At 44.7% G+C, this 27,335-nt stretch overlaps 1 protein-coding gene across 1 annotated transcript in view; it reads right to left on the bottom strand.

Moving 5' to 3' along the window:
- Positions 1–27,335, bottom strand: part of FANCB (FA complementation group B) — a 367,346-nt gene that overhangs the window by 141,630 nt on the left and 198,381 nt on the right. The window contains exon 5 of the mRNA XM_085622200.1: positions 6,991–7,119. Within this exon, the coding sequence (XP_085478326.1) occupies positions 6,991–7,119 (129 nt within the window). The remainder of the gene's footprint in view (positions 1–6,990; positions 7,120–27,335) is intronic.

Below are 27,335 nucleotides of genomic sequence, written 5' to 3'. Positions count from 1 at the left end.
ATAGGAATAGGGGTATGCCCCCTCACCAAAGGGAGTGGACATAAAAAGGATGCAGTCACCCTAAAGGTAAGTAGCTCATTGGCTACTATCTAACAGCACCTGTAACATCCTTAAGTAGAGTATTTAGAGGAACCCCTGAACTTTAATACATAGTTCCTGATGACCTACGAAGGAAGGGGACAAAGAAGAGCCGTGCAGTCAAAGAAGACTGAAGATACCTACTGACTTGGCCCCATCCCTAATAGTCTGTCTGCAGTTCTCGAGATCCTGCAAAAACCGACGACTCGTTCTGCAGCCTCCAAAAACCTCTTGAATGACTGCTGCCTTTAACGAAGACCATAACTCCTGAGAACAGTGGCCCGGTTCAAGAAGAAACTCCAAGAAAGGCCTCTGTGACCTGAGGAACCGCAAAACCCTGCTTTCTGATTCACCACTGCACCCAACGCCTCTGGCCCGAGTTCAATTGACCCACCAGTCCCAGCGAGGTCCCACAGCGATCCAGAGCCAGAGTCCGCCGTGGGCTGACCCCCCACCCCCCTGGACTCCACGTCGACACCTGCAGCCTCAACATGAAGGACCCCCTGACAGCGACCTTCTCCAGTGAAAACAACTTAACTGCCCAACCACTGGTCTCCTTCGTCCGGCTCCCTGTTCCAAGCCTGCAGCCTCATTGTGAAACCAACAATCTCCATTCACTTGCATTGGGCCCCCAACACCAAAACTGACCTTTGCACCCGAGCGCCCTGTGCCACTGAGAGTTTATGTTGGGTGTTACTTTGTGTCCCCTCCAGTGCTTATCCTAACCCCTGGAGATTGTCCCCCAAACACCGTTTTACGTACCAGTTATCAACATCTCTTCAAGTGCCCCCAGTTGCCATTGACTAACATTGGGCAATCAACACTGAAATTGACCTCTCCCCCCAATGATGCTGGTTGGTCCCAAGTCCCGAAGACTGGAACTGTAAGTGTGTTACTTACCTGGTAAATTGCATATCTGTTTTCCTTCCATAGGATAACATTGATAAACCTGCATATAGCACTAAGGTGTGTTTTCCTGTATCTAAAAGTCTGCTATTTCGAAATAAATGTACTTGCTTTATTGAAGTGAAGTATTGCTTGAGAGTAATCACTGCTTACATTGAAAAGTATTGCATATGAACAGTAGTTCATTACAAAAGTATTGCCAATATTGCACTGTACTTACCTGTAACTAAGTTTCTTTGGTTTTTAGAAATAAAATAAGAAAGTCATCTTTTTTTTACAAAACAATTGGCCTTGGATTTAGTCATTGTGTTTTAACCATTTCTTGCTGGAGTGTGTACAACAAATGCTTAACACTGCCCTCTGATAAGCCGAACTGTTCCCCACACTACCACAAAAGACAGCATTAGTATTATCTACTTTAGCCTCTGTAAAGCCTCTGGGGATCCAATGGACTCTGTGACCACTATACCTTACTTTGGTATAGTAGATCCAGAGCCAGCTTCCTACAAGGTGCCCTATGCCATTCTGTTGAAGATGGACAACATCTCATGGTAAAATATATAAACGGCCTTAGGGGTACCAGGTCCAAAGAACTGCCGGATTTGGCCATGGACTTCTGGAATAATTGCCTGGAGCACAAGATGTCGGTGACGGCAGAATATCTGCCGGAGAAACTCAATCAGTCTGCGGACTTGCAATCCAGACACCTGAAGGATTACAGTGCCTGGAAGTTTGATCCCTATTTCACAGACTTGTGGCACAGTGGGGCCCATTTCAGGCGGATCTTTTTGTATTGCAAATCAACCATCAGCTTCCATGTTTTTTCAGCCGTTGTCCGGAACCTCTAGGGGAGGCGACAAACGCCTTTCTTCAGGACTTGAGTCAGTTTCAGAGGTATGCGTTTCCTCTGTTTTCAATGATAGCCAGACTCATGATGCTGATCAGGCAACAAAAGGGGGAAGTGATCATGGTGACACTGCTTTGGAAATCGCAAGTATGGTATCCAGTTCTTCTGGAACTTTCTATGGATGTTCCAATTCCACTTACGCCGACTCCTCATCTACTGACGGATCCTCATGGCAACTTGCACCAACTGGCTCAGGACAGGACTCTCCTACCGATGGGTTGGAAGATTACAGGGGACGTTGGAAAGTCCCAGGCCTTTAGTCAAGGGCTACTTCCCTCATCAGAAGAGCCTGGGCAGATTCTACCGTCAAGAGATACGGTTCGGCATCGAGGAGTTTGTCACGCTAGCTTCTGCGAAGGGATCTTGATCACATGGGGGCAGATGTAGTGCATATTGTCAACTTCCTGTCAGAGTTGGTGGATAAGGTGTTGGCTTATCGCACTGTCAACGCATGCAGCAATTTCGGTGGGTCATATACCTGTCCACGAGATCCCAGTTGGGGAACATCCAATAGATTATCAGCTTTTGAAGGGTATTTGGTAGTCTTTCCCAATGGAACCAAAGGATTCTTCCCTTTGGGATGTGTTAGAAATGGGGATCTCCAGTGGGCAGCGGCTGGCGCTGATGCCCAAATAGGGATCCTTATTCCTAAGTCAGAGTAAGGGGCTACACCCTTTGATAACCCCTGCTCAACCCTGTGGTAACGTAGCACGAGCAGACAGTCCTATCTCAGAGGATGACCATACAGAATAACGCAGTGAAGACACTATAAAGGGACACCACACAAGTAGCTATAGCAAAATAAGTATCTTTATATAGGCTTAACACAAGGCTCAAAAGCGATCAAGAAACTACAATGCACATAATTACAGATTCACTTCCGAGCAATAGAGGCACTCCCAAAAAGCGTGTGGAACAAACTTAGTTCAAGGCAGGGGTCCACGTGGCCCGGTGATGCATAATGTACCTGAGATTTAAAGGGGCACGGCACGCAGCCTCACAAGGAAGCTGCGGTGATGACAGGTGGACTCAAAGCGGCCACATCTCCCCGCTGTAGCGGTCCGTGGCATGCACTCACGACAATCCTGGGACGGGGCTTAAAGTTGGGCACCCAGCTGCACCCGCAGGTGATAGCAAGATCCTTGAAGTGGTGACTAGTGCGGGCACTCAGCGGCACAGCTCCTCAGCTGCAGCGGCCCACAATAGTGATAGTGATGATTCTCGTAGGACGGCAAATGCGATCACTCAGCGGCACAGCTCCTCAGCTGCAGAGGCCCACAATAGCGATAGCGATGATTCTCGTAGGACGACAAATGCAGGCACTCAGCAGCGCAGCTCCTCAGTTGCAGCGGCCCACAATAGCGATAGCGATGATTCTCGTAGGACGGCAAATGCGGACACTCAGCGGCACAGCTCCTCAATTGCAGAGGCCCACAATAGCGATAGCAATGATTCTCGTAGGACGGCAAATGCGGACACTCAGCGGCACAGCTCCTCAGCTGCAGCGGCCCACAATAGCAATAGTGATAATTTTGGTAACACAGGCAAATGCGGGCTCTCATCGGCAACAGCTCCTCAGCAGCGGCGGCCCACAATAGCGATCACGATGACTCAAAATGAACCGCCAGATCAACTCCGTCTCGTCCTCCTGCTTCCACACCTTCCGCCTCCTACGGAAGACCTTCAAATGGATCCCCGTCAAACACAGAAAGACCGTCATGCCCTGGTCACCAGCAGGCTTGACTACGGCAACACATTCTATGCCGGAATAAAGAAAAAACCTCACCCGCAAGCTACAGAACATCCAAAACACCGCCACAAGACTGGTCCTCAACCTGCCAAGACACTGCCACATCTACCAGCACCTGCACACACTCCATTGGCTCCCCATCAAAGCTAGAGTCACCTTCAAGATGCTAACCCATGCTCACAAGCCCCTCCACGACACCTGACCAGCATACCTGAATAGCCGACTCAAATTCCACGCACCCCAACGAACCCTACGCTCAGCCCAGCTCTCCAACGCCATGGTCCCCCGCACCAGAAAGACCAGATCGGGAGGCTGCTCCTTCTCCTTCCCCGCGGCCAGAGCCTGGAACGACCTTCTGCTCCACCTCAGACAGATAACATCGCTCCCCATCTTCGCAAGAAACCTCACAACCTGGCTCTTCGACAGACCCCCTCCTTGATGGACTGTAACCTGCGACCCCCCCCCCCCCCCCCAAGCTCCTTGAGACCCTTACGGATGAGTAGTCGCGCTTAACAAACACCTGATTTGATTTGACTTTGGTAACACAGGCAAATGCGGGCTCTCAGCAGCAACAGCTCCACAGCTGCGGCGGCCCACCATAGCGATCACAATGACTTTGGTAACACAGGCAAATGCGGACTCTCAGCGGCAACAGCTTCCCAGCTGCTGCGGCCCACAATAGAGATGCGATGACTTTCAGCACGCGTTCCCTCGCAGTAGAACCAGAGACTCTGGAATTCTCAACAGAGGCCTTACCTGCGAGTAGAATCCTTCTCAAAAAGGAATCCGGAAGGCTGATGGGTGAAGTCTAATGTCCCTGAGACTTCAGCAGGAGGCAAGCTCAAATCAGGCCCTTGGGTAGTTGCTTCAGCAAGATGGATAAAAGTTTCAAAGTCCTTTTGTTGTAACTTCCCCTTTAAGCATTGAGAATGTGATGACAACAATAAGAATGTACTGGAGAGAGGAGACGGTTATGTTCACGGAGCCAGCAGGAATAGATGTACAGCTGGTGGGTGTTATAAATAAATCAACCTGAAAGTTACGAAGATTACGAGTCATAATACTGGCGACGAGGATGGGATGTAATGTGGATTGTCCTCGTTCTGATTCATCTATGCGGGATTCCAGAGTCAGGAGGCCACCATTGTATCTGCAATATTACTGTGTAAAATATTAGTAGAAACATTACTGTTCTACATCATTATTTGTGAGTTGTCCAGTATTACTTAGTCCTTTGGTCTATCAGTTATTTATGTAAACAATTTAGTTGCAATTTTCTGTTTTCACATTGTTCTATTCCTTTCTTTATTATTTTTATGTATATTGTTTATATAGGGAAGTTGTGTTGTAACTTCCCCTTTAAGCATTGAGAATGTGATGACATCAATAAGAATGTACTGGAGAGAGGAGACGGTTATGTTCACGGAGCCAGCAGGAATAGATGTACAGCTGGTGGGTGTTATAAATAAATAAACCTGAAAGTTACGAAGATTACGAGTCATAATACCTTTCCCTCTCGTTACACGGACAGAGGTTCGTCTTGACATCCAGAAGTAACACACCCTGTAGGGGTTTTAGCACAGATCTTTATACCCCAAAAGTCTTGCTTCTCAAAAAGTCACAAATCACTGAACCCAACCAGAACCAGTTTGGTGTCGTCCTGAAGCACTTTATTTACGAGGCTACATCCTGCCTTTCAGGGAGAGAGGGTCTGCCATCAGACGCACAGTGGGAGGTGGAGCCATCATTCACCTTGCCAGGCATAGCCCTGCTCAGATCAATGGGTCACCCCTCCCCATACTCCAACTGCAGATCTCTCTATTTAATCCAGGTCAGTCTCAGCCTGCCCTGACCCTCCAAAACCAGACCGCCAATACACATAACAGCAGAGCACACGGGAAGGCTTAGGCAAGAAAATACCTACTTCCCAAAAGTGGTAGTTTTAAACACAGAATATAAAAATAATCGTCACTGAAAGATGCGCTTTAATATTTGGAGCTCATGCATACTAAATTCGACTTTCCTATCATGTTCCTTGGGTAAATTAGGATTATACCAATTCATACAGTCAATTTACAATAGGGAGCATTCGCGCTGAGGCACTGAATGGCAGTGGCACAGCGCCCAGAGCATCTAACACCAGCAAACACAGAGGAGACAAAAGCGAAAAATGGAAGGGAGACCCACACCAATGGTGCCAGGTCTAACATAATGTGAATGTGGTGCTTAGAATGCTGCAATCAAGGCAGGATAATCAACATCTGTCTCGTAAGGAATCAACAGGTAATTTAGCAATCCTGTTGTTAAAGTTGGCATCCTTGGCATGGTTTCCCCTGACTTTTTGCCTCTACTTCCTGCATTGTTGATGCTGTGCTGAACTTCGTTTTTGCTGGCTTAGATGCTTTGGGCACTTTGCCACTGCTGATCAGTGTCAAAGGGCAAGTGCTCCCTGTACAAATTATTACGATTCGTCCTCCATGATTGGCATATTTGATTTACTGGTAAAGTGCACTGTGTGTGCCGGTGCCTGTAAATCAAATGCTACTAGTGGGCTTTGAGAGCTGGTTGTGCCATCCACATGAGTAGCCCTGCAAATGTGTCTCAGACCTACCACTGTATTGTCTGTGCACACAGTCGGTAACTCTCATCTTGTCCTGGCAAGTGCACCCAATTGTCAGGCCTAAATCTTCCCTTTCCTTACGTGTAAGGCACCCCTAAGGTAGGCCCAAGGTACCCCCCATGGGCAGGGTTGTGCACTGTACGAGAAAGGTAGGACATGTACTGGTAGGTCTGACACAGCCACCTAAACATTGCGGCCATATGCTTTCAATACAAAAGTCAACTTTGATTTTTGTTTTCCATCACATACCATTTTTTGTAGACTGATAAGTCTTTCCTAGAACACAGGTGTACATAGAACAGATTTGTATACCTTTTTTTTAGAATAAATGCACTTCACAGGAAAGGATACTATTGGCTCAGAGTTTCAGCAACCTTAGCTATAGTTTAAACACACAAGCATAACTACACAAAATGGAAAGGACAAGAAATGGAAAGAAACAAACATTAGCAAAGTAAAGTATTATCCCTCCATCTTTACTGAAGTGCACTTTTCAAGACCATGTGCACAAGTGATCAGGTGAAATGCTGTCACTGGCAGTGCAAGAGAAACATGGCTGAAGAGCAAACACTGAAACACTTTTCAGGCCAGATCTAAAAGGAAACTGGGTGGATGACTGAAATGTGATAAAAGATCAGACAACACGAATTGATTAATAAATCTTACACTTCTAAGGCCTAGGCAGTTATCTAAAACGTGTCAGCACAATTTTGTTGGTTACACTCTTACCTCGAGTGCACTTGGCAAGACATGCTTCCTCCCCTGGGAAAGATCCATCAAAGCTGCGCAAGATTCCGTGAGAACACTTTGCTTTAGTTGTAAATGTTGCTGCAACTCCTGGACCGAAGCCATGCCAGCCTGTAGGACACAAACAACAGGCAATGAAATGGCAATCGCATAAGCACGTGTTTAATCATGGTACATGGGGTTGAGCACAATCTCGCATTAAAATAAACAGAAACATGAAAAATAATACATGCAGCTTTTTTATTCTACTTTAAATTTTACACACTTTAGCTATAGATATTCAAGCCAAAGATTCTAAGCATTGGCAAGTTTTGCTGCCGGCGGTGCTTCCTGGGGGTTTCTTACCACCCTGTTAATAAACATGAGGCGAAAGGGGAGAAACTTTAATTTTTTACAGCAACATGGCTGTTTAATAAAATTATACGTTTTACACTGTCGGACTGTGTAACAGTAAAGGGACTATGTAAAAATATTAAAATACTTCCACTGGGTGCCAATCAAGCCAGGCACTTGTGTTGGGAAGACTTTAACCTGGCATAATGTGGCCAGATATTCGAAGCATTTTTAAGTCACAAGCACACTCATTTTGAGTTTGCAACCGCTAAAATCCTTTTTTAAATGTACTAATGCCATTTGAGGAGTATGTAAACTCTTACTGACTCCTAAAATAGCATTACAATTTTATTCCAATTCGGTATTAAAAAGGGGTTGTTGTAGGCATCCCTTCCAAATACCGAATTGGTATGACATGTATCTATGATTTGTGACCAAAATCATTCAAAATGTACAGACTCCCGAGTTGGGGTGTAAGTCATCAGCAAATTGTGAGGCCCCTACTCCCTTGTGAATTAAAAAAATGTTGGGGAGTAGGCAGCGGTAAAGGGTGCCACTGCCAACTTTCAACATTAACAAACAAATACAAATAAAAAGAGTACACTTTTTTTTTTTAACTGCAGCGTTGTTTGCTTAAGGAAAGCGAACTGCATTTATAAAAAGAAGTTTACATTATTAATAGGCAATCATAGAAATGGTAGTCTGCTGATGGTAACAGGCCACCATATCTGCATTAGCCACCTATTGGAGTGGGTCATAACTTGAAACCTATCTCATTAATAGTCATGAGGTAGGTCGAATTACGACCCACTCTGAATTGGAATTTCATGAACCAAACTGTTAATATATAGGTCAATTTGTAAAATTACATAGTGATAGCAAATTAAGTCCAGTATTTCGTACATCTGGCCCACGAATTGTAGCCTATTGAAACTGAAAAAAGTTTTTTTAAACAACTTTAAAGTGTGAGTGTGTGCGTGCATGTGTGCTTGTGTGTGTAGGTGTGTGTGTAGGTGTGTGCGCATGTGTAGATGCATGTGTGTAGATGGCAGACTAACCAAGCAGGGTTTCCAAAATATGACAAACAATCTTCTGCCAAGGAAATTTAGAAAACACTTTTCAGGTCAGATCTAAAAGTAAACAGGGTAGATGGCTGAAAAGGGATAAATGATCAGACAAGATGAATGGATTAATAAGAAATTGTACACATTGTCTTTTCTTACAATTGTCCCCTCGGCCTGCCTGCCAATCCTTATTAGTGCCCTTTGTCAGCAACACTGAAAATTGTGCTTCAATGTTTATTCAAAATATGGTTGGTTGCTGCTTTTATATTTTAAGGAAAAGCCTTTCCTCAAATTTTATAAGAAATAATTTATTGATTAATACTGAGAAAGGCTAATTCCAATAACAGTTAAAGAAGCGGTCTGTGTCTCTCTGCTATACTGCTTTGTGAAGACTAACAGAAAATGCCATAAAGTGGATTGTTAATTTGGATAGGGATAAATACTCTAACCATCTTAAAAAAACACTTGCTGCTTAGGCTAAAATGTAGTTCTTAAAGAATCTCTGCTCAGCCTCTACCAGCTGTAGCAGAAGCAGCAGGCAATTCCCCAGAGAAATGCGTGTTAAGTTCAAGCGGTAACAACAATTTTAAGGTCAAGAACACAACACACAAAAATTCTCAACCCTAGTTTAGGAAACAGAGGAAAAAGTTCATGAGCAAAAAGACATCAAAATGATCAAAATTGCACAAGGAGAACAGTAGACATGAACTTTTAAACATTTAAGGCAAAAAGGGTCAATGTAAAGTATTAGTTCCCAGTTGACCATGACACAGGGCCAATTTCAGGCTGACTGTGATTGATCAGAGGTGGAATACACTAAGCAGCTCAAAGATTTTACTATTTGGAGTTCAAAGTCTTGCTATGGGGCACAGTCCAAGGCTGAAGTCAGTGAAGCTTTCTTCAGGTCAGATACATCATCATTAATCTCCCCATGAAGCTGGGGTAAATTTGCCACCTCACTATGGTCCAAGGTTTTGCCTTCCAACTGTTTGGGTTATCAAAATCCTCCAACGTGGCAAGGCTGGAATCTGTAGCTAGGTAGGCTCCCACATGGCTAAATACCTCTACTGGAACATTCCCTTGTACCAGTTTTCAGCACAGTTTCAGGCGTGATCTCCTAGGCAGCTCTCAGCATGTGGTCCCAATACACTAGAGATAGGGAAAAAAAAGTACTGCTTTTTACCAACCTGATGAGAAAATTCCTTCTTGTCACTCTAGCAGCCCTCAAGGCAGGATTCTGGGCAACAGATCTCTCTTTAGCTAGGACTATAGCAGGGTCCAATTCTCTGTGGCCATTGGGGCCCTCTTGGAGTCAGTAATCCTTCAGTTGTTTTTGTCCCTGTAGGAGGTAAACAGGACCATGGTACCATTGGAGTGCAGTTCCAGAGTACCTGGGTACCCACAGGAGTAAAAAGTCCATGTATTTCACCAGGATCTTCAGAAGTTATCATCCCACGTACAGGAATGTTCCCTTGAGGCGCAATGCCTAACCTGCGCACTATCCAGTGATTATAGAATTTTCTACATCCACTATTGACTGCTCTGTCACACTACACCCATCTCCTTTTTCAGCATTTCCTTTTTGGTTTAGTACAAAATGTACCAAACCACTAAATCCAAGAATGCTTCATCCATCTGGCAGGTCTCTGGGCCTTCTCTAGAAACTCATTATTCATACGAGGCACCCACTCCTCATTTAGGGTCTAATCTGGGTTTCCCTCCTGATGGCTGGAACAAGAAGGTCTAGGTTGGCACTGGAAATTAATGGAATTGTTCCTGCCAACCCTATTTAGTTATTTTTCCACAAAAGTTGTCAAAAATCGGCTTTCATCATGGTGTTAGATTTTTTAAACGAAGTGAAATATAACTTTGAATCATTTCCCTACCATTTTCCTAGGTTGAGTAATAAAATAATGATTTTTTTAAACCTAATCCTGTTTTGGAAAAATTTAATTTTACCGAAAGAGTAAAAACAGCTGTAGGACAACTGTTTACTGTGACAGTGTATATTAAGCACCCTAACCCAGAGTTTACAAGGAACACTTTAGTGGTGAGGTATCTACTACATAGGGTTCTCTTCATGGGAAAGGCAGTTTTCCTACCATGTGTCACTGCAGTGCATTTAAACTGCATTCCAGCCACTTTACATGGTTCTACATGAAACCATACCTTTTTGTCATACATGTAGGTCGTGTAAATACATCCTGTAGCCCAATTATGATATACAATTTCTAAACCACAAGTGCAATTTCCTTACCAATTTACGATGACCTTATTAGAGTTAAATAAACTAATTGGTAGAAACCAATTTACAGCACCATTTTAGGGGCAGAGCGCACGCACCGTGGTAGTGAAATCCAGTGCCAATGCAGAGTACGATCAAAAGGAAAAAAATATGATCCGGAAAAAGGAACAGCAATCCAGAGTGATGATGCAGGAAATGTGACTTTGCCACAAAAGTGCACTGCCCCCGTGTTTCTCTGTACAGGACTCCTTAACAGTTAGATATATTCTGAGTTTTTTTGTTGCTTTTTGTAGCCCTCATTTTGACCTCAAGCAGAGTAGTATATGGTTCTGTTAGCCGGAAGACAGAGGTCTAAGGGTGTCTGATGCAACAGTAATATTTCCTGCACCAGGTATGAAAGAAACAGAAGGAAGGCTGCTATCAAAGATTATGACACACTGCAACTTAACAACATTCTGGTGAATAGGGCTATGGTTTAATCAGCTCAGTGTTCAGCAATCTGATAACTAGAAGAGAGTTTTGATTCACTGAACAATAATAATATAACACGCTATGCCTTCCAAGACCCACAGTTTATTATCTTATTTTCATTTGGTCAGTGTTAATTGGCATCTACTCCAACATGGGCACTTAACTTGATACACTTATTGCATTTGATGATCCCTCGTTCGTTCACTACTTTTACTGCTTGAATACCATACAAAAAAGAAACCATAATGTGTTCCAAACTACTTTCACTATGTTATCTTGCAGCTGAAACTAACTATTTTCTGAATGACAACATGATCCAAAATGATTACAAAACAGAGGATTTTCAGGTTGCTACATACATTCTGTAGCTATACTACTGTTACAAGTGTTTGCCAAAGCAATGCACTGACGTTAAAACTGGTAGACGAGGATGCTTTAAAGCAGCCAAAATACCCGGAGAGATGACAAAAACCTTAAATAGTTCAATTGATTTGATCCTCTTCTCTAGTCCAAATATGCCTTTTAATTTTGGTGCCCTTCAAGACTAGAGCAGTCTTTGGAGGGCAAGTATTGGCTCACCTCGTTGCAGAACACATGGGATACACAGCAAAGAGGAAAGAAGTGCAGCAATTGAAGCAAGTAAGGGAAAAGACCGTCTGTGATTCCACGATGGACTCCAAATATCCCCATGTTTACCAAAGTTGACCACATGGTTCTCTTCAGTTAGTTACCTCCTGACCTAAAACTTTGCAACTGATGCTCAGAAGCATTATCTGAAGTCAATTTTCAACTTACCTTAGTAACATAGACCTATTGACAACATGCTATATTCTAGCCCCTCCCTACACTGTAATCATGCATTTGGGTGCTCAATGTGAGTGCTCAACGGATGTATGATGTTACAACGCATGCTTTTACAACGCATGCTGTTACAACGAAATTTTTACAACGCAAATGCAGTGACAACGCAAGTCTTTACAACGCAAGTCTTTACATCGACTTGCACTGGATGGCGTGCTAACATTAAAAAAGTGTAATTTACTATTCTAACTCCAGTCCACGTAACAGTAGGGAAGGTGTTTGGATAGTAAACTACACTATTTTTAATGTTAGCACGCCATCTAGTGCAAGTCGATGTAAAGACTTGCGTTGTAATGGCATGCGTTGTCAATGCATTTGCGTTGTAACAGTTTCGTTGTAATGGCAGTGCGTTGTAAAAGTTGCATTGTAAAGGTTGTTCCCCGTGCTCAACGTGCCAGTACTGTGCAAAATTATGATTTTGTTTACCTATGAAAGCTGGCATTTTTGGAGAGAATCACTTGGTGTTCTTGCCAAGGCGGTGTTCCCTCAATGGTTTCTGCCCACTAAATGGAAATGCATAGCAGCTGTGCAGGATACAGTTGGGATTCTCCACCATGTGAAAGAAGGGCAGGAGTTGTTTTGAGTCTTCTAAACAGGCTCCTTCTAGTAACCAATGTATTCAATACCAGGGTGGAATTTGTAGATAAATTCTACATTTGGGTCACCCAGAGGTTCTGGACTACTCATCCAATGTGGGTGAAAGGTGATATACATTCCAAAGCACAGCACAGACTAAGCAATAGTTGTGATCTTGGGGTAAATTCCAAATGTGTATCACAACGTAAATATGATGCAATGTTTTGCACCTGTGGGTGTGATGAACAAGTTAATTACCGCTGCCAACACTTTGGTTGATAACTGTAACTAATCCCAGGTTAATCACCTAAGTGCCGGACTGATTCTGGAACTTTTTCTAGTGATTGCTCTCAGGTGACGATAGGTGGTGCCATCATTTTCTGTGGTTTTTTAAAACCAATGTTACTGTTTTTCAATACAAATCTACTTACATAGGTATACAGATTTGTACAGATTTACATCATGGGGCGTGGCCTAGAAAGTTGACCACCTGGTTGCATTTCCCCAGAGCTCCCCACCAACCTCATAATAGCCTGCCTTTACTCTGCAGTAATCACCCCCAAAGAAAGGCATCCTAAGGATTCTGCACCCCCAGACTGCTCCCGCACTGTTGCCCTATGTGAATGACTGCATGCTGTGGTTTTTGCCGGGCGGTGATCCACCTGTAGGACGGGGCCTGGTGCGAATGGTGGCGAGCCTCGGAGGACGTGGTGATGGGGAGCCTGGGGTGGACACTGCTGGGGCTGCTGCAATGGAGAGTTGAGGCTGCTGCAGGCTGCGGAGTGCGGCAGACACCTAGGGCTCGATCTGGCAGTGTGGCTGACCCTGATGGAGAGAGCGGTGTGGTTCTCAGCAGTAGCGCCTTGCTCGAAACGGGGGTCGTGCAGCGGGATTCAAAAAATAATTACGAAAATTAACTTACCTTGTCCACTGCGCCACTGCATGCCTCTCCCGCCACCGCACGCCTATCCTCTGTCTGCGGGAAGCACCCAGACTTCCGGACTCTCCCAGCCAATCACGACGCTGCAGGGGCAACGTCGTGATTGGCCTGCGCGTCCTGTTTGGATGCTCAGACAGTGCCTGGGGAGGCTGGGCATGTTCTCCACCGGATTGTGCAATACAGCCCAATGGAAAACATGCCAAGTGCGCATGACACTTTGGCCAGCACTACAGGGCCGGCCAAACTGTCATGCGCACTTCGAGGAGTGCAAACCACTCCTCCCCAGTTCTGGTGGCACGAAGCCAGCCCTACCCTGACTCCCGCATAGAAAAAGAAAATGATAATAATGACAAGTTATTATCATTTTCTTTTGTGCACTGCTGAAATAGCAGTTGGGCGATTCTCCTCTGCCTTAGCGGAGGAGCCACCACTGGTTCTCAGACCTCGCTTACCGGTTGTATAGGAATGCAGCGACAGCAGCGAGGACTGCCGGGACCTGGCCCAACTGGTGAGTTTGCTGGCTGGTGATGGGGCCTTAGGGGTCACAGGGCCCTTCCCTGAATTGCTCGGGGCACACAAGGAGAGGCCCTGAAGGTGTGCTAAGCTTCAGCGGCGGTACGGGCCACGAGATGGCAGCCTACTGAAAGCTTCTGCCTGCACTGTTGGGCCACACACCTTTCATCGGATTCAGAATGTCAGCGAGTGCATTGTGTGAGTACTTGCGCTGGGTTCTCCTTGGGGGTCATATCGGACCACTGGACTTTGGGACCAACGTGTGCGCTTGGGGCCAATGCACCGGGCATTTGAATTAAATGACTGTGGCTCTGGCTAGCATGACGGCAGAATACTGAACTGTAGGCCCCAATCCTATTAGGCCTGGACTTGTACCCTCCTTCACACAGTCTGCGAGGGTAGTGGTGCTCTCCATGATACAAGGGCTCTCCATTAGTGGTGATCCTGCACCCCCCTAATCTTCAACATTTACTAGAAGCGGGGCCCTACTGGTGCATTGTAGAGGCTGGTACCTGAGGAAGCAGCAGGTGTGCATCCTGTTACAGGGACGTAGACCACGCTGTTATGGAGGATATTGCTGATGCCTCCCTGACTTTTTTTGACACTGGACCTGCAGAGGGCTATTCCCTGGGAGGCCGCCCGGCGGGTGTCTGGCTGTTCTCTCAAGGTGACCATGACTGTTGGAACTCGCCTTCTGCACCCTGGTCTGTTGCAATGATGAAAGATAAGCTCCACAAAACTGTACAGGCCAATAAAATAGCCAATAATGTACTCCCCCCACCCAACAGGATGGTGTGGTGGGTGAACAGCCTAAGCAGCCTCGCCTGGTGAACCCCAGCTTCCTATAATGGCGGACTTGCTGTCAGAAATTAAAGGGTACCGAGAAATTATGTTGGCATGAGAGAGTCAAGGAGGGGGGCACGGGACTCAAGTTTTGCAGTGCTACAAAACCACCCCAATAGCAAAAGCGGCCTCCACCCTTCCAGCCTCCCGGGGAAATGCCTGATGCCCGGTATGGCCAGTCTAGCCTTGATTCCTCACCTTAGAATATTTCTCAGGTGAAAGACTGGATATGGAAATGTTTCTCCAACAATCTTAACACATGCCGCTAGGGGGCCCCACACTGCCCAGGAAGTGAAGCAGAGTCGCAGAGAAACACCACCCCTGCCTGTTGAAATCAGTTTCTTGTTTTTTTTGCTATTCCACACCCTGAGACAAAGGGCAATTGTTGGTACCAGTGTGCTGATTCCTAAATTGGGACCTTTTCAGATGTTAAAAAGAGGCTACTCTGTAGAACAGGGATAAGAGAGGGTGGTGAGAAATCTTCGATTAGACAGAGTATCCACTAGAAACACCTTAGAATAGATACCAAAGCAGTATCTTCTCAGGCAGAGGGTCTATGGTGTGAACTCAGGCCAAAAAGTCTTGCAGGATCAAGTAGGCGAAGTTCCCTTCCCATTGGACCTGACAGTTAAAGCAGTAATGTGTCATGAACGTATGCACCAGCGCTTACGCTGCAGCTAGACAGATGTCAAGGACAGGCACTCCAGTTGACAATGCACCAGTGGAATGTGTTCCCAACATTTCTGAGGCTGTTTCTTGGTCAGTGCGTAGCAGATCTTAATGCACAGGACTATCCACCTTGACAGGGTTCTCTTCTGCTCAGCCTTCCCTTTTTTCACCCAGGAAAACATCATAAAAAGCCTCTCCTTCTCTTTCTAGTGGTGAGGGTGGCAAAGAAGACTGGAAGGGTGGATTGCCTAATGTGGAAAAGTCACAACTTAATGCAAGAAGGCAGCCCGAGCCCTCAGCACCAGTTTGTTCACTGAAAAAGGTGATATAGGGCGGTTGCACCAACAGTGCCTGAAGATCCCTCATGCATAAAACTTAAATAATCACCATGAGGAATACAGTCTTTAAAGGCAGAAGTCGCAGTAAGCAGCAAAACATGGACTCAAAGGCCACGCACATGAGAAACACCAAGACCAATTAAAGTTCCTCAGTGGCATCACAAACGGTCTGGGAAGAAATAGGTGTGTAAAACCTTTTAAAAACCTCATCACAAGGAGTGATTTAAACAAGGACGGTTGGTCTGGCAAATGTACATAGGCCGAAAAAAATAACTTTTAATAGTGCCCACTGCACAGCTGTGCTAGTCCAAAGAGAAAATTAACAAAAGAACATCCAACAGCATGGCTTGTAAAAGGTAAATCTTGTGGATACCACAATAGACGTCAAATCTGTCCCAGCATCCAGCATAAATGGACTTTGTGGAAGGACGCCTGTCAGTGAGTATGACATCCAACATTTCAGGTGGTTGATCAATCATAGTCGAATACCAGCGCTCAATCAACATACATTGAGAAGTATATCTGCGAGGGGTTTAAGAAGTAGCAGGACAATGGCACTCAGGCAGGTAACCAATGTAGTGTGTAAAGAGAATGAAGAACAAGTGCTTCACGGTGCAACCAGGGCAGAGGAAAAAACCCTAAACCTCTGAATGAGTTATGAGCCAAAGGTCCCAAAACACTGGAAACAAAAGAGCAAGTCCTGATCACACGTATTAGAATAAACAGATATTACAATAGTGAAAATTATAAGGAGGTCGACACCGGTAGTTTCATGAAAGCTGGTTTATGTACAAAGTATTCGTGAAAAGAACAACGCCAGCCGACACGTGTTTCGTCAACAGGACACTGCTCGTGACTCTTCAGGGCTGTAAGGCTTCTGGGCTGTACTCCGTAGTCTCTCTTTCAAGAAAATTGTCAGTTCATGTGTAGAAGTGCCAAATTAACAATACTGTATGATTTTCCCAATCGGCATAAGAGCGTCTTGCTCTAGTGTCATCTGTGCCTGGGTACGAGCCAGAGGATCCGCATATTTGTCTCTCGGCGTATGAATCCGGGTACGCGTCGGCAAGTCCACAGCCGGTATCTTGGCGTGCGCGTCCACCTCACCTGTAAGGTGTGATGGTTAGTAGTTGGGTTGGTTCTGTCATTGACGGCGCTGACAGGGACAATGGGCGGGCGAAGCTGCAGCAGCCTTCTGACGAGAGCCTTGGCACTTAACTTACTTTTTTATTTTTAACGACTGAATTTGTCCTTCCACAGGAAGGTGAGAGGTCGAAGGTCTAAAACGGGCCAGACACACGGTCTTTCTTTAGCACAAGGAAATAGTAAGAGTAACAACCTTCTTCTCTTTCAGAGTCTGGACCCCTCTAGAGAGTAAAAGTCACGGCTGTATTAGGAGAATGGACAAATACTCCTGTGAAAGTCACTCTGATGTGGCGGAAGGTTTGGTGATGCAAAAAGTAAAGGTAGTTCTTGGAAATTACAATATCTTGTGTGATATACCCCAGATTTTCCTTGACTGTTTTGGCAGGCTGTAGACCTCTGTGCACTGTATTTCTGCTAGCCAGAGGTAAAGTTCCTCAGCTGCCCCTTGCAAAAAGTTGAAGTTAGCATACCCCTGATTGTCATATTTAACTTATTTATAAGTTCCTAGTATATAGTACAAAAGTGTACCCAGAGCCTGTAAGTTAAATGCTACCAGTAAATCTAGCACCCACCATGCCATCCACTACAGTGACAGAGTAAACATGACTATAGGCATGCCACATGTATCCAGGGTGTGTAGGATTAAACTGCAAATTTGACCTGTTAAAATAAGACCTTTTGAAAGGCCTAAACTTCCCTTTTAAATATTATTAAGCCACCTCTAAGTAGTCCTTACTGCCTATAAGGCAGGAAGCATGGTATTTATAAGTAGGACATGTCAGGTCCTTATAGTGAAAAGGCACTAGAAGCTATTTTCACTGTAGCAGGGTTGGCAGATCCATCAGAAATCACACAATATTAAATGTAATATTGTTATCTCCAGCTAGGAAACAGCTAAAAATGTAAATCATGGATTTTTGTAATATGTGTCATAAGCTCAATTCCCTTTGCGGAGTCGAATTAGTAATAAACATTTCATAAAAAGGTACTTTTATAGAGTTACCTTTCCCCCGCCTTAAGCTCCTAGAGGCCGATTTGCATGAGCTACAACTGTCACTCAGGAGCTGAAGAACACCTTTGATGAGGTGTGAACTAGCTTCCGGAGTTGAGAAAAGTGCCTTTAGTGTGGAGAAGTGTTCTTATCCTCTGCCAAGGTGACCATCTGGTTTGTGCCCAGGAATTTAATTAACAAAGACACCTACCCTGTCACAGACTGATGTAATTAACAACTGGGCCTGGGCCCGTCCCTTCCTGTCGTATCCCCAGCCATGCAGGCACCAATCTCAATTGGACAGGAGCTGCTCCAGAACTGATTAAGAGTGACCACAGAGAAGGGGTTGCTCATTTTCCTGGCCAAACCTCTGGGGAGGGCACAAAGGCTCTGCTCAAGGGGAAAAGGGTTTTATCATCTTATATTTAGAGAGCGAGGGCCAGTGTGTGATTGTTTGAAGTAGGACATAAAAGGAAGTGCTGTTAAATTGGGTAGGGTTGGCCCTGTAACTTTTACCCTACTAGTTAGGGAGGGGACAGAAGTCACCCCAAGCCACAGGCTGGTGTTGGACATAAATGTTGAACCAGCAGTACTTGTCTCGGAACATTTTCTGGAACTGTGGAAAAACAGAAGAGGACTGGGCCTGTTGTCTGTGACCTGAGAAGAGCCTTGAAGAGTCCAACTGCTTTCTGTCTTGTACCCAGGAGAAATAAGTGAACTCATAAGGCTGACCTCCTGTTTGCGCTACAGGAACATAACAAGCTACAAGAGGCCATTTCTGCAACTGCCCTGTTCAAACTGGACCAACCCTGGACCCTGCTGTTGGCCACTGCTGGAATAAGTGTTTATCCCCAAGTGCTGTCCCCAAGGTCCTGGACCCTTGACTGATGTCTAGATGTACTCCTCCTAGCGTTTTCAGAAACCTGGAACTTAGAAACTTTAAGGCAACTTTTTGCTTTTTAGAACCAGTGGGGGCCCGGAAACTACCTGCCAAGCCGATCCGACAAAGGTGCTTTGCTGCCGGGCCAAAGATTCAGCTTGCTCCCGCTCAGATATTTGACACATCAGCAAATCTGATTCAGAAGGACTTTGCAGAGAAGGTATCCAGATTCATGGAGCCCTCTTCGGCTACAGTCTTCAGTCTTTCCGGAAAAATCCAAGGCCAAGTCAGAAGGAAGAAATCTTCATGGGGTGCGGGCACAAACAGTATTCAGCCATTGAGGGACCTTCTCAGGGTACACAATTTAAATTTCTCACACTCAGAGCTCTCTTGCCAAAGGTAAACAGCTTCACCTAGACCTCTTCCAGCAGCCATCCGATCAATAGCACAGAACCCCTTTTGGCCTCAGTCTGCTGCCTTACCCCACTGAGGATTTTTGACTCCATTGCAGAAACTAGGTTTGGCTGTAGAAATTCAGACCAGGTCGAACCTCGTTACTGTATCATACCAGCGCTCTATCATAGTAGCCCATAACTTATGCTTAGGTACAGGTGTAATTTTATTTATTAACATATTCTCTAGTTTTCCAAATTGGTTTGGGATTTTCTTGTTGGTGTTTTGGATTTTTTACTGTTTTGGTACTGCATAAATACTTTACAATTTGCCTCCAAGCTAAGCTAGTCTGTTCTGTACTGGGATTTGAGTTCATGTTATTTAGTTACTTTATTGGTTCATCCTATCAAGAATTGTTGTTACCCGAGGTGGATACCTACCCCCTAAACTAATATCCCAAATTCTTACCGTAGGGTATAGACATGCTGAACGATTTATAGGACCCATCTGTTGGACTTTATGGGGAAGTACTCAAATCTGGCCACCACAGGATTAGTGTGCGCCACTAAAGTGGCTTGGTGGCTGTTGCCAAAGGGGAACTTGACTGGGAGGATTGCTGCCCCTGCTGGCCTGCCTGTTGCCTGCCAGACCCATGTCCATGACCTTGAAAGAACTGGATGATGCTACAGCAATTGGGGACACTGACTTTGCCTGTATGCCAGCCTAATAATGTTGCTTCAGAATTTTGTAAACTGATGCAGGAACTGCTTTCCAGGTGTCAACAAATCCAGGGAGCTCTCTGTATCTCTACTGTATTCAAAACACTTCAGGGTTGAATCAGCTTTTTTGTTGAAAAGGAGTGAGCCATCGAATGGCATATCCAAGAGAGAGTCTCGTACATCTCCTGAAACTCCTGTGGAACGCACCCACGCTTGTCAGAGGAGCATAAGACTGTTGCCAACTGCCCTTCCCAGGCAATCAATAGTATCTAGACCTTCACAAATTACATATTTGGCCTGGTTTTGCCCATCATTAATTGTCTGAGCCATACAAGCCCTAAGGTCTTCTGGGATCATCTGCAAGATCTTGCTTGCCATGTGCAGGAGGGTACATGTGTATCGACCCAATGACCAAACAGAATTGACCAATCTCAGTGACAGGATATCAGAGAACAAACATTCTCCAAATACCTCCATTCTCCTGAAATCCCTACATGGAGGGGTCATGGGGAATGAATTGGGATTCACCTTGCTGGTTGAAACCTGAACTACTTGGCTCTTTGGAGTAAGATGTTAGTGAGAAAATCAGGATCACCAGGAGCCGGTTTGCCATGCCTGGCTGCCTGCCCATTCACCCGTGGTCAAGAACAGGGCTTTGACCCATCGCGGTATCGATGAGCGTCTCGTTAATGAGGTGCAAGGGCTGAGACGTGGCAGATCCAGGCATCAAAATTTAAGTTAATTTATTTTTCCCTCGACTGATAGCAGCTGCAAATCCAGGACCACATCTGCCTGGCAGACCACTAATGGAAATGATGCACTCTCTTTCGCTGGTGGTCCAAGTGGCGAGTCAAACCTTATTTCAGGGGAGGTATCAAGTCCACTGGCCTTTTTAAGTCCATGGAAAAGATGTTATCTCTATAGTGAGGGTAGAGAAAACAATACTCCTATCCACCATCATCATCTCCACCTCATTGTGTACCCTACTTAGAGTCTGAGCCCAAAATAATAATGAAGACTCTGCTGGCAGATTCGCCCTAGTAAAGGGACTGATTCAGAGTCAGGCTGTATGATGATTGGTTGCGCTTTAGTAATATCATAGAGTGACATCGGTCAAGATCGGGCAGAAGTGGGTTTGGTGTTGGACATTTTATCGGCATCGGATCCTCTACCAGCACTCGTGGTGTCACAACTGTTGTTGATGAGGAAGGACCCAATGCACATCTAGAGCTGGAGTGGACATCTGTACCGGAGTCGGTTCTGGGCCCAAACCGGGTCCAAAGGGGTCAGTCGTTGCTGAGGACAGTTCAGACAGGAGGAACCTGACTATAGGCCCTGTGGTCCGTTGGGGTCCGAAGGTGTACTAGAGGGAGAGTAGTGCACCAAAATCTGCAGCATTGTTTCCTTGAAGGCTTCAATGTGCTGGAGCATCGCTGATGGACAGGGAAATATAAGGTACAACCAAAATCAGTTGGGCAACCAGATATCGAGGGAAAACAACTGATATTGTGATGCCATCGAGCCTTCTCTTTGGATACAGAGAGCTGGGATAGGGTTGAGTCCCATTTTGAATTTTTGTGCTTGTGTTTAGACTCCAATTTGGGCTTACTGGAAGACTTAAACCACAAAGTTGACCTTTTGCGGCAATGGGCTCTGGAGCCAGATTGATTCTGTGCCTCCGATGATTTGGACTGGGAGCACGATCTACATGAAGGCCACAACTACTTCTTATGTTTGGCAACATGCAGCCTCTCTTCCTGGTCCCGGGTATCCTTTGGCTGCATGAAGGCACATTCAAAAAGGAAACACCAGAGAGACATCTTGTGTGGGTCCATGACTGACATGGCATGGTTTGAAAACTGTAATTTTAGGAATCAACATCGTTCCCTTGCACACTGGATTTAGGGGTAGGTTGGAAGTTTGATGAAATTGGGAGCAGATCTATGGACCCACGATAGAAGGCATGAGAAGAAAGGAACGGACATCATTGTGCAGGGCTGTTGCTTATATGTGGCATTGCTCTGTCATTTTCATGGTCTGGGCGGCACAAAACCGACGTGAAGCAGGACGGTGCCACCTAGCAGCACACAGGTGCATTGCTCGAAAAAAGTTTCCGGGTCTTGTCTGCGCCGGGGATCACTCCAAGGTGAGGAATTTCTGGTTAAAAGTATCCATCAGAATACAGCATTTTCTTTGATGACAAAGGGATCAATGGTCATGCAACATCACTTCCTAGGATGTACTAAGGGTCAAAGGCAATCAATGTCTCTGCCAGTGGTGCCATTCTGGTCAGAAGCTAAGTCGTGTTGCTCTTGCAGTTTGATGAAAAATTTATTTGTATTCTCATAATATCATTAGCAAAATATAGACCACTGAAATAGCTAGTTAAGACAAACCTTCCCAAAGTCCTTGACCATTGATCAGGAATTAGATATATAAGCGAACCATGCATACTTCAACCTTTTTAAAAGACACTTAACACATATTGCCAAGGGCTACTACCATGAACACACTGCTAGACTGCCCTAGTAAATAGATTTGTAGCTTGGAAATGGGCAAAACTACACAAAGCAGAATTTGTGGTTCTGTGGACCGATCCTCGCTCATAGGCCAGCTGAGCACTTTTATTATATGCATTTATTATATCTGTGAAGCACACTATGCCTGGTTCACTAGACACTGAAACGTTTTTGCTAGTAAGCGGCCGGAAAATGTGTTCTGTCTATCTGCCAAAAATCCGAAGTGCCAGGCACATTAAAAGGTAACTTAAAGACACTTGATTTTAACACTGCAGCAATTGGTGCTTTACAAAATCTCACACGACCGTTTCGTGGCGAAATAAAGCTTATGAATTACAGTTAGCCAGACATTCACTTTTAGTTTTTGCTGAACGCGCACACACATATCAGTGCAAGACAGATCAATAATACGCCATGTATGATGTCACAAAAACCTTTGACTCGTTCAGCAAGCAAAACGCAAATTCTTGTGCCAAAATGTAGTAAAGAGACAATGTTGTAAAATCTTCTGCGTGGATGTGACGACCCACGTCCCTCCTTTTATGCAGCTTCCCTGCCTTTTTTAGGCAGAACTCACATTTCTTCTATAATTAATCCAGCATGACCTGATCCTGTTTAACTTGCATCAGTGTATGTGCCATCTGCTCTGGGCAACGCGAATGTGACGTGAACTGTAAACAGAACGGCCCTGAGAGGATTTGCAACTCTAACTGATTCAGCAACACCAACGACACATGACATCTACCATGTATAAACCAGCAGAAGCAAAACACTTCCCTTCAAAGATTATACAATGGTGCCTTAAAAAAGATCTGATTTTGAGCTGCCTTCTTAAAAACGAAACCTAACTTTTGGGACAAACGTCCCTGTGCTTTTTCTCCTGTGATAGCATATTTGTATAAGCATGCAGTGGCCCTGCAACTTGGAATCACTGGAATATAGTAAATATGTTTACATATGCCTCCTGAATAGGGTATACCTAACATATAGGCTATACCTAGGGAAGAGTCTTTCTCTTGATCGTTCAACAGACTGAGATGACGGATGGCTACTGGGAACCCATGGGATCCCTTTTCACCTTTAACCCCTGGAAGAGTGGTCTACTGGACCTTTGGCTGGAATGAACCCAGTCTCCTTTATGTGGGATCCTTTACTTCATCTTGAGGTTATGCTGTATCATACAAACCAAGCAAACACAAGCAGATGATGGACGGAGCGCTGACACTTTTTAGCCTTCACCCCCAGTCACAAATCTGGGTGTAAATCCATCATCGTTCTTTAGCTCACTTGGCCACTCCAGTTCAGACTCAGCTATATACAAATCAGTCTTGACCCTGTGCCTCATGGGAACAGTCCAGCCCAAACTGCCAAGCCAGGTCTTCCCTGGACCGGAAACAAGCATCCTAGGACCGGTTCCAGGGTACCGCCCCTCATCAGCCAGGCTAGGTTGAATCCAGTGGCAAAGTGAGCAAGAGACCAATGTCTGGGCATACCCTGCCTTAGGGCGAACAAAGCAAACACAAGGAGATAATGGACGGAGTGTTGAAACTTTTCAGACACTCACCCCCAGTCAAAGCTCTGGGTTAAATCCATCATCGTTCTTTAGCTCAAGCCAGGTCTTTCCTGGACCGGGAACAAGGATCCTAGGACCGGTTTCGGGGTAACACCCCTCATCAGCCAGGTTAGCTTGAATCCAGTGTCAAGTGAGCAAGGGACCCACGTCCGGGCATACCCTGCTAACTTAGGGCAAACAAAGCAAGGAGATGATGGAAGGAGCACAACATTTCAGACACTCACCTTCAGTCACAGACCCAGCTATATGTAAATCAGTATTGACCCTGTGTCTCATGGGAACAGTCCAGCCCGAACTGCCAAGCCAGGTCTTCCCTGGACCGGAAACAAGCATCCTAGGACCAGTTTCGGGGTAACACCCCACATCAGCCAGGTTAGCTTGAATCCAGTGGCAAAGTGAGCAAGGGGGTTGAACTGGGGTGGTGAAGTGAGCTAAAGAACGATGATAGATTCAAACCCAGAACTGTGACTGGGGGTGAGTGTCTTAAAAGTTTCATGCAGGTCATGTGCCAACACATACAGTATAACAATGATCATTACTACATAAGAATATCCAGTATCCAGGTAGCGAGAAGTCACACATTACGAGCAGGCATGTTGGAGGAAGAAAGTAAGTTAGCATCAGACAACAGCAATGCAACCTGCGGGTCATTAAACAGATTTTGGGACAATGTGGAAGGCAACTGAAAACTTGGCCACCAAGATGCATCAAGGGAGGTATGATGATTCACCTCATTATCACGACACATCTTGACTTTCAAAACCTTATGCGCCTGTTCACGAGAAACATTTTCCAAGCTTCTTCTGCTTTACCAACCTCTATCGACGATTAATGCAGCTCCCTTGGATAGTTTGACAATCTGGGTGGGAGTCATAAACTGTGACTCATCTTTCTTAACTTTGGTGGGCTTCTCAATTAAAACCCAATCATCAAGGCCGACATCAACATCCTCCCCATGATATTTTTTTAAACAAAGTTGTCTTTGATGCGGTTTTGTTGTTTTCCAACTCTTGTTGCAATTTCGTTCTTAGAAAGATGAGAGGGACTAGTCTACTTGTTCATATTCATAATGAAATCAGGACAAAGTAGATTTGGGTAGTCTTATGCATAGGAGTTTGAAGGGTGAAATACTGGTAGTACAGTGTGGTGTGATGAGATAAGACGGTTTTAAAGAAAACTCTCTACCTGAACATCCATTGCAAGTGCTGTAAAAATATCTTCGTTTAGTAATTTCTTCATGTGCTCCACTATATCGTTTGAGCTGGGAGAATGTGAAACAACCTGGAGGTGCCTAATGTGAAATGTATTGATGAAAGCTTTCATTTGCATTGAGGTGTAATGTGTGCCATTATTTGTGACAATTTCTTTACGTGCCCTGTTGATTTAAAATAAAAATCTTTAAAAATGTGATAACCGCATTAGTATTTGGAAGAGGTGTAAAGTCAAAATATACACATTTTGAAAAATAGTCAAGAAGAAATATCATACACCTTTTGTTACTGGGAAGAAGTTCAAAAGGGCCTGCAAAATCAAGTGCTACTTTTTGCCATGCTTCCTCCAGTAATGAAACTAAGCGAAGGGGAGTCTTGCATCCTCCAATGCTTGTCCAAAACTAAAAATGTGGTGCACCCATCAATAAATGGAAGGCCACCAGTAGCACTGGTTTTTGCAAGTGGCATTCACGCGTGAATGATCACTGTGTGCTTCTTTAATCAAAGTCTCCCTGTCAGTTGTAGGGGAACTCAAATCATGCTGTAACAAAACATCATTCGCAATTGATAGTTCAGCAGCCACTTGCATAAAAACCTGAGACAAGGTTCAACAAGTCTCTCCTTAGGCCAGCCTTCCTTCATGTAGCAAAAAACAGTTTGAAGCACTAAACCCTTTTGGAGGCTTCAGACCATTGCTTGTAAGAAATCACACCATGCCCACAACAACGTCTTCCACAAAAGCCACAACACATTCCTCTTCACATGGTGACTGATTCATCATCAAATGTTAATCTGGATACAGTCCTATCTGAAATTCTTTCACCCAGCTGCATACTTAACTCTAAAGTTGAATTCTTGTAACTTTGACAGTAATCTCACCAACCTTAAAGAGGCCTCACCATTGACACTGAGCATATGCAGTAATAGTTTGTGATCCATCAAAAGATAAGAGTGAACACTAGAGAAAAGTCCTGAATTTTTCCACAGCCCAGGAACATGCTAATGTCTCTAGCTCAATGTTACTGTAGGCATTGTAGTGTAGTTCCTATTTTGCTGATAGGCCCTGCGCATTGGAAAAATATAAACTATAGCTTTGACATAGGACTGAGGTCAATATGTCTCTATCGAGTACATTAAGCTTAATTACTTGTGTGTGCCAGCTAACTCAGAGGTCACTAGAAACTTCTCGAATTAACAAGAAGGAATTAGTTACTGACAACCGCATAAACATGACAACTTTGTTTCCCTTAGAATCAGAAAAATCTTAGAATCGTAGAAACAATAGATAACAGTTTCACTCAGTCAATCGTGCATGCTTCGTTTCTACAGAGTTACACAGAAATAGATTGACGGGTGTTTCAATAAAAAGGGTTTATTGAACAGTCTTATTTCTCGTGCAAGAGACATGAACTGCTACAATCGTAAGACAGAATGCAAAGTAAAATATGTACAGCGTTAGCAGTAAGATAAAATAATACTGCAATAGCATGGTGTGAAGCTATGACAGATATTCATGTTATGTAATACATACATAAATAACACAGGCTAAAATGTTACTACTCATCTGATGCTTCTAGCTAGTTCTACCCCAGTGTACCTAACCTAAGTTAAGTACAAGGTAAAGAAGTAGGTGCTCTTTGTCTATAGTCTAGTTTAGCTATAGTTGCCAAGATTTGCCTCTAGGTTCTAGTCAGCTCCATACCTTAGAATGAGTGAGGTTGGAATCTCTTTCCGAGTCTCGATCTCTAACACCCCGCAAGGGGAGTCAGAAACACTGGAGCTGGATTCTCTGCGAGGACTTCCTTCCGAACTTGCCGTGGTGATCTGCGTCGTGCAAGTATGCAGTCGAACCGTGGTTTGCCATGGTAAGTGAAGGTATATTTATACCTTGAAGGTGTTTAGGAATGCCAGTATTGACGTAAAAGTCGGGCAGAAGAACATCATGAATGAACCCCAAAGGAATAGATGTTCATGCATAATAAATGAGTTCTTGGAGAAATCAATATCCAAGCAAGGGGAAGTCCTAAATGCTTAAGAGTCTG

This window comes from Triturus cristatus, chromosome 8, assembly GCF_964204655.1.
Source record: "Triturus cristatus chromosome 8, aTriCri1.1, whole genome shotgun sequence".
Classification (NCBI taxonomy): Eukaryota; Metazoa; Chordata; class Amphibia; order Caudata; family Salamandridae; genus Triturus; species Triturus cristatus.
This window is presented reverse-complemented; position numbering and strand designations above follow the sequence as displayed.